General features: G+C 38.2%; 1 protein-coding gene across 1 annotated transcript; it reads right to left on the reverse strand.

Annotated features, from left to right (window-relative positions):
- Positions 1–3,297: 3,297 nt before the first annotated feature.
- Positions 3,298–8,458, reverse strand: LOC100801997 (uncharacterized). The gene is made up of 3 exons (XM_006588088.1): positions 8,251–8,458; positions 8,112–8,173; positions 3,298–3,540 (listed from the first exon to the last, which is right to left on the reverse strand). The coding sequence occupies exons 1-3, from the start codon at positions 8,456–8,458 to the stop codon at positions 3,298–3,300; spliced, it is 513 nt and encodes a 170-aa protein (XP_006588151.1).
- Between the last annotated feature and the right edge of the window lie 343 nt (positions 8,459–8,801).

An 8,801-nucleotide genomic window follows, 5' to 3' on the forward strand; every position in this document is an offset into this window, starting at 1 on the left:
ACCAACAACATTCTGGAAAGGAAGGACAGGCTATTGTTGTTGTGGAGGGCTTGCCCATCTCAAATTTGGATGATAACTCCAACCTGGATTGTATTTGTTGCTTGAGAGATCATAATTGTTCTACTGTTGTTGGTTTTGCTGCTGAGGAGGTCTATTATAAATGTTTGCAGCATGAGCTTCAGGTTGCTCATTGACTCCAAATTGCTGCACAGAAGGACAGAGATCTGTATGGTGATCTGTAGAAGAACATAGATCGCAGACTCTTGCAACAGGTGTAGATGCAAATTTCTGATTCATGGCAAGCTAAGTTACTAGGTTGACCATGGCATCAAGTTTTCCCTCAAGCTTTTTATTTTCAGCAGATGAAGATGAATCCATGGCCACCTCATGGACTCCTTTAAGGACAATGGCATCATTTCTTGCCCTGAATTGTTGGGAGTTGGAAGCCATCTTCTCAATAAAATTCCTAGCCTCAATAGGAGTCATATCACCAAGAGCTCCACCATTGGCAGCATCAATCATACTCCTCTCCATGTTGCTAAGTCCCTCATAGAAATATTGTAGGAGGAGTTGCTCAGAAATTTGATGGCGAGAACAGCTTGCACACAATTTCTTGAATCTTTCCCAGTATTCATACAAGCTCTCTCCACTAAGTTGCCTGATGCCTGAAATGTATTTTCTAATGGCAGTGGTCCTAGATGCAGGGAAAAATTTCTCCAAACACCCTCTTAAGGTCATCCCAGCTGGTAATGGACCTGGGAGCAAGGTAGTACAACCAATCTTTTGCCACTCCCTCCAGAGAATGAGCAAAAGCTTTTAGAAAGATATGATCTTCCTGGACATCAGGGGGTTTCATGGTGGAACAGACAATATGGAACTCCTTAAGATGCTTATGAGGATCTTCACCTGCAAGACCATGAAACTTGGGCAGCAAATGTATTAGTCTAGTCTTGAGAACATATGGAACATCCTCATCAGGATATTGAATGCACAAGCTATCATAAGTGAAATCAGGTGCAGCCATCTCCCTAAGAGTCCTCTCACGAGGTGAAGGTTGAGCCATGTTCTCAGTATGAAAATTATTAGTAGAATGCTCAAAATCAGAATGTTCAAAATCACCAGCAACAGAATACTCAGAATGCTCAAGATGCTCAAAATGCACAGAATGATCAGGATGCACACTATGCCTAAGTAATCTACGAAAGGTTCTATCTATTTCAGGATCAAAGGGTTGTAAATCACCTGGATTGCCCCTAGTCATGCACTATATGCAGCAAATCATGTGTTTCTCAAACAAGCACTAGGGGAGGGTTAAAACTACAACTATAGTCAAACGATATCCAAATGAGCAGAAATTTTGTGACCAACACCCTAAAATCATGAAAAGATAGCACAAAAATTTTCAGAAAAAAATTCATAGTCTAACTAGGAAAACTGCCTAAGGAGAGTTTAGAAAAATAAGACAATAATACTTGAAAAATAAAAAAACTTAGTAAACAACTGATTTTTCGATTTTGGGAAAGCCGGTTGTCACAATATGGGAAATTTTTTTCTACCCCAAATGCATATATAATAATAGTCATTCTGATACCCAGAGCAAAAGTTATGGCTGTTTTTAGTTTTGCTAAAAACAAGTTCCCAAATTTTTTCTCTCTCAAATACAGCCACACCAAGTGCTTTTGGTATTTTTCACACAAAATACGGATCAAAAGAAACTACCACACAAAAAATCAGCCAAAAATAACAACTCTAACTATCAAAACAAAAATCGCCAATTAAATTGCAAAATCAGTCGCTAGTTCTCAGTCGCTAATCACTGTTCACAGCATCACACAAAACTAAAAACAGGGAAGCGCTAAACAGGGGACGCGACTGAAATGCGAAACAGAACACTACACAAAACAATACAACACACACTCACACACTAAACAACAGAGCTACACTCAAAATGACTAAACACTATTATGAACCTTTGGACCACTACTCCCCGGCAACGGCGCCAAATTTGATCGAGGTCGTACCCGAATCAAATAAACATTAAAAATGCAGTATCTAGGAAGTGATCCTAGGTCGTCTCTCAGTGAGCAATGATCAACCAAACATTTATAATATATGTTAATCAAATAGTAACGAATTGGGGGGGTTTGTTTGTTTTTGTGAATTAAACAACAAGCAAACTGGAATAAGAAAATAACAGAATTAAAACATGTTGTTTCCCCTTGATTCAAAAGCAAGTCTCTTATCCTAGGTTACGAGAATTTATCCCTAATCAGTTCAACCACTTAATCCAACCCGAAATTAATTGACTAAGAAAAAATTAACATAACGTTGTCATTATGTGATTAAGCAACGCACACACCAATTAATCCCTCTCACAAGTCCATTAAGCATGAACGAAACTAATCATGAAGCATGAACGTAAATTAAGCACAAAAACAATTAATCAAGCATCAAGCATGCATGGATTAATAGCAACAAATACATAGCAATTGGTGAAGGGGAAAAACTGATCAGAATTCAATAGTAATAACAAAACCTCAAAGAGAGTTGTGCTTGATCCTCAAGAGAAAACAACACTGGAAACTCATCCTTCCATTAATCAGCAAAAAACAAAAACGAATTCAAGGGCAGAAGTAGAAAATGAAATTGCAAATTGAATCAGAAAATGAAATTTATTGCTATGTGAATAGTGCACGTGAACACTACATGCAAAACCCTAAAATTCTTCTCCTCTGTCCACAATCTCCCTTCTCTAAAAACCTTGGTGCTATTATATATGTCCTCAGCCCCAAAGCTTACAAATCTGTTTTAAGTCCAAGCACAAAAATGAAATAAAATAAACCGGGCCAAATAAAATAAAATTGGATGAAATAAAATAAAATTGTCTGCTCTCTTTAAGTCCAAGCCGGTTCAGCCCAAATCCGGATCCATGCCCAATTACTTATAATTCTCATGAAAATAAATTAAAAACGCAAAATTAGTCAAGTAGGCCCAAATGATAAAACTGCACAATTAATTTTACAATTAAGGCTAATCAGTAATTAAAATGGTAACAAAAAGGGTTAAGAAATAGGAGAAAATAATGACACATCACATACACCCATTTTCACAAAAATAAATAAAAGTGTTTCACTGCCATGTCATCAAAAATAAGTTAAACTGTTCAAAATGCTCCAGGATAAGCATACTAACTATTCATATATAAAACTAGTAGTACATATAGACATAAAGGAAATACTGTACAAAAACCAAAATTATAATAATAATAAATCAAAAAGTGAAAAGTGTCATCAAGAATTAAAATTCTTGTGACTTGTCATGTGTTTCCTGTGTCTGACCATCCTCCTGATTTGTCAGTTGAAGAACTGGAGTAGTGGGAGGAGAAGTGTCCACAACTAGGACTGGTGTAGTTGGATCCTCTGGAATCTGTAGAAGAGGAGTGGAGGGGTGTGATGCTGGCTGAGGTGAGGGTAGGTTTACCACTTGTGCAGAAGGCTCTGAAGTAGCCTCAAGGGATTGCTCAGGAGTGGTAGTAGCTACCTGTATCACAAAAGCGACACTGGGCTTAGCGACACAGGAGTGTCGCTTAGCGGAAATTGCTATGGTCTAGTGTTTTCAAAATTGGCTTAGCTGGCGAGGAGCTCGCTAAGCCTAAGGTTAGCCACATGGATTTGAGCTTAGCCAAGAATAGGCTGCGCATAGTGGCACTACACTGAGCAGAAATTTCACTAAGTTATGGGAGCTCATCGAGTGAAGCTCGCTTAGCTCAGCAGATGCTGTAACCAATTGCGCTTGGCTCAGGAATGCTCAGCTTAGTGTGCGGTGTAGATGCAAATGCCTTTGGTGTTTTGATGATGATCATGATGATATGATGCAATTGATGCAAATGGGCTTTTCAAGTTTAAATTCAAGACAATACTTCAAGAATACAAGTCACAACATCAAGATGATCACTAGTATATTAGGAAGGGAATTCCTAATTGAATTAGCAAAAGGTTTGGCCAAGTAATTTAAATTAAAAAGTGCTTTTCAAAGGATTTACTCTCTGGTAATCGATTACCAAAGGATGTAATCGATTACCAGTGGCCAAAGATGCTTTACAACAGCTACTAAAAATTTGAATTCAAATTTTAGACTGTGTAATCGATTACACAATTTTGGTAATCGATTACCAGCAGTTAATAAACGTTTTAATTCAAATTTTAAAAGCTGTAATCGATTACACAAATCCTGTAATCGATTACCAGAAAAGACTTTCAGAAAAATAATTCTAAAGAGTCACAACTTCTCAAAAGGTTTTTTGATGACCACCAATGATCTATATATATGTGATTTACAACACGAATTTGCAGAGTTTTTCAGAACAACAAGTGTTTATTCTCTAAAAGAGCAAAATCATTTTATCCTCTTAAGAATTCCTTGGCCAATTCAATTGCAATTCATTAAGGAATTATTTGAGTGCTCAATCTGTAAAATCTATCTCTTTCAAGAGAGATTCATTCTTCTTCTCCTTCTAATTCTCTAAGGGATTAAGAGACCGAGGGTCTCTTGTTGTAAAAGAATTCTAAACACAAAGGAAGGATTGTCCTTGTGTGTTTAGAACTTGTAAAAGGAATTTACAAGATAGTGGAACTCTCAAGCGGGTTGCTTGGGGACTGGACGTAGGCACAAGGGTGTGGCCGAACCAGTATAAATATGAGTTTGCACTTTCTCTTCCCTTAAACTCCTTTATTTATTATTGCTTTATATTCATATTCAACTTGTTTTATTTGAATCAATATTTAAGAAGTTCATTGTTAAGGGAATTTATAATTTGAATAAAAAGATAAATAGATTTTTAATTGGGGAAGTAGTTTGGGATATCTTAATTCAACCCCCCTTCTTAAGATATCTGAGGCCACTTGTCTAACATGTGGCTATCACAAAAAAAAATGGTTAAGTTACCTGGGCTTAGCGATTCAGCCTCGCTTAGCCACAGGTAGTTCAGCAAGAGGATGAGTGTTCATCCTCAAAAGATGAACTCGCTTAGTGCAGTAAGTGCGCTTGGCGAGTTCTTCAGATAAAGCTTATATACAATGAGTATTGATGAATTCGCTTAGTGCAGCATTCTCGCTTAGCGAGTTCATCACGTTTTCCAAAAAAACAACTCGTTTTCTCGCACTTTTCAAGCCTCTAAAAGGCATATCAGACATGCAATGTGTGTGCCATACTCAATTCAGTATACAAGCTTACATAGCCCTCATCTTAAACTAATTCTAACAAAACATAAAAACCCTAAAATTCTAAAGCTACAGTAAAGTCTTCTACCCTAAAGTTAAGATAAGAAAAAGAGAAAAAGGATCAAGGAACTTACTTGGACGGTGTATGATTGATGCTTCAAAGTCGAAAAATGCACAAAGAGAGTACAAATGCAAAATGTGCAAATTTTTTTGGAGAGAGAGAATGCAAAGGCGAGGTTTCTGTACTCTAACAAATTTGAGTGTAACTGTTGTTACACTCACTTAAGCAGTTTGATACTTTCGCTTAGCGGACCATTTCGCTAAGTGAGCAAGAGAGACGTTTGGTTTCTAAACCAGGCTTGCTTAGCGAACGTGCGCTTAGCCGACGTTTCAAATTCGAATTTTTTTTAACAGAAACTCGGCTTAGCGTGCGAGTAAGTTTGCTTAGTGAGGTCTGCTGATTAGAAAAGCTGCAACTCTCGCTAAGCCTGACTCTGACCAGCTTAGCTAAAATGATGCATCTTAAGTGCAGAGGAGCATGCGCTTAGCTGAGAGGTTCTCGCTTAGCGCTAAAATTGCCACAATGAATCTCGCTTAGCTTCCATGACTGGCGCTTAGCTTTATCGACCTTAGTTATGGCCGTAAGGAATTGCGCTTGGCGACAATAGGTTCTGCTTAGCCACTGATAAGTTGTCACTTAGCGATCAGACTAAAGCTTAGCTGAATTCAGATCGAATTGAAGTTAGCTTAGCTCAACCTTGGCCAGCTTAGCGGACCAAATCAGCCTCAAATGCAAGGGTTGGGCGCTAAGCGCTCAAGACTTGTGGCTTAGCGCATGAACAGAGATGCGCTTGGCGAAAGGACTGTTTCTCATAAAATGTTTTCTAAGTTATTTTTCAGTCCTTTTTCAAAGAAATTGAAACCCTTATGTTAAACATTCAAAGATTGGATGATATACTCCTATGTACAGATTACATAGTGTCATACCCTAATTTCGTACAGGGACCATCCGTTGTTGGGATGCGACCCTCGTTTGACCACTTCGAGGTACTTGGCACCCATCGTTAGGCAATTCGTGAAGTTCCGTGACATGCCGGAAGTTAAAAAAAGCATCGTTGCACAACCCGTGAATTTTCGTGACATGCCAGAAATTAAAGGGAAGTGTAAATGCACAATTCGTAAAGATCCGTAACATTCCGGAAGGCCAAAAAGGGATGATTACGTAATCCGTAAGGTTGCGTAACATTACGGAAAGAAAATAAGTATCGTTGCGAAATTCGTAAGTTTCTGTAACGTTACGGAAAAATAATCAGCAAAAAAAGGCAAGGGGTGTATTTAGTAAAAATGGGGGTGCAAATAGCAACCAGGCCCACTTGGCCTTCCAGGATGTTCCTCCAGAAGACGGTTGCTTCTGGAGGAAGCAACCTAGCTCGCCTGGGCGAGCTGGGTGGCAAGCATCTCCTTTCTTTTCCTATAAATAGGGGAAGGAGGGAAGAGCAAAAAGGTTCAACCCTCCTGGTATCTGAGATTCACTTAAAATTAGTGAGGAAAATTGTTTTTGTGAAGAAAATCCAAGCTGAGGCGCTTTCGTAACGCTTCCGTGATGTTTCCGTGAGTGATTTCGCGAAGATTTTCAACCGTTCTTCGTCGTTCTTCGGTCTTCAACCGGTAAGTTCCCGAAATCGAACTTTTCAATTCATTCTATGTACCCTTAGTGGTCCCCACTTGTTTCACGTGCTTTAATTTCCATTTCATTTTTATTTACTTTCAGTACCCCCTTTTGGCGTGCTTTAGTCATTTATTTAAATCGTTTTCATGCCTAATCAAAAATAAAATAAATTTCCACCGATCATTCGTATTGTAACATCCTTTAATTTATGTTAAAATGAATTCCGACCGTTCGGTCATGCCGTAACCACGTTTAAAACCAAAAAGAGGCAAAATAATAATATAATAATAAAAAAATATCTTTTAGTGAAATAATCAAAAAAATCAATCAGACGTTTTTCTTTGGTATTTTTCTTTCTTAATCGAATTGACTAATAACCAAAGTGAACCTAAGGCTAAAATTAATTCATAAATCAAATTTTTGTCATCACCTAAAAAAGCCATTTCTAAAGGTCCAACACCTTGAAATGGTCTTTCTCGGTTTTATTGGTTAAATGTGGATTTCTAAAGGCCTAAAATCAATATGTAACTTTATTACCTCTTTCAAAAATAAAGAGATCATTAATGGTCCGATGCCTTAATGTTTTCTCTCTTTTCAAAAGAATTGAAAGATTGTTTAATGGTCCAATGCCTTAAATGACCTTTCATTCAATAAAAACATATCTTGCAAAAAAGGGATAAAAAAATAACTTAACCAAACGCTATGTTCTCAAAGAACTACGTAGGTCTGATTTCCTCATCACAATTGAGGAATACGTAGGAGCAAAGGGAAACACCCTTGTCGACCACAAAAAGATAAAAATATAAAAAGGCACAAAAAAGACATAAGAACGTAAAAAGGGAAAATAGCATAAATTGAAGTCATATTTGCACATTTGATTAAAGGCTGTCGTCCCTTGTGACGGACGTGTAGGGTGCTAATACTTTCCCCGTGCGTAAATACAACTCCCAAACCTTTCACTTAAAGTTCGTAGACTACGTCTTTTCCGGTTTTTCCGACGTTTTCCTCAAATAAACGTTGGTGACGACTTCGCGCGTATTCCTTTCTTGGAAGACGCTCCCGCGAGTCACGTGTCGCCCTCCCGCCGAAGGGTAGTTTGCAACACATAGCAAGTTCCAAATGATCAAATGCATGGAAAACAAACAAACAAACACAACAAAGATTAAAATTGGGTTACCTCCTAGGAAGCGCTTTTTTTAACGTCATTAGCTTGACGCTTTTACCTCTTTGGGCAATCTCATGTTTTGGTTCTCACCTTCAGAACCTCTTGACTTTCTCCCATTACCTGAAAGCAAACATTGTGTTCTGGAGCAGGCTTGTCTTCCACAAACAAGTCAAAATCAATTTTCTGGTCTTCAAAACCTAACTCCAGCTTTCTCTTCCCCATGTCAACTATGCAGCTTGCAGTCAACATGAACGGCCTTCCCAAGATTACTGGGATGTCAATATCTTCAAAGATATCCATGACCACAAAGTCTACTGGGAAGATAAAATGATTTACCCTGACCAACACGTCTTCAATCACTCTATAGGGCCTGGTAATGGAGCGGTCAGCTAATTGCAAAGTCATTCGAGTGGGCATACTCTCCAACTCTCCCAGTCTTCTGCACATAGAGAGGGGCATCAAATTAATGTTGGCTCCCAGATCAATTAGAGCATTTCCCACATTGACTTCTCCTATTGAACAAGGAATGGTTACACTCCCAGGATCTTTGTGCTTAGGTGGAAGGATCTTTTGGATTGCAGCACTACAATTTCCTTCAACTATGATGTTTTCCTGATGAATGTACATGTGCTTGATTGTCAACATATCTTTCAAAAATTTAGAGTAGAGTGGCATCTGCTGCAGAGCTTCGCCAAAGGGCATGGTTATTTCCAGTTTCCTGAAAATATCCAAAAATCTTGCCAAATGA

Source organism: Glycine max, chromosome 9 (assembly GCF_000004515.6).
Source record: "Glycine max cultivar Williams 82 chromosome 9, Glycine_max_v4.0, whole genome shotgun sequence".
In the NCBI taxonomy this organism is placed as follows: Eukaryota; Viridiplantae; Streptophyta; class Magnoliopsida; order Fabales; family Fabaceae; genus Glycine; species Glycine max.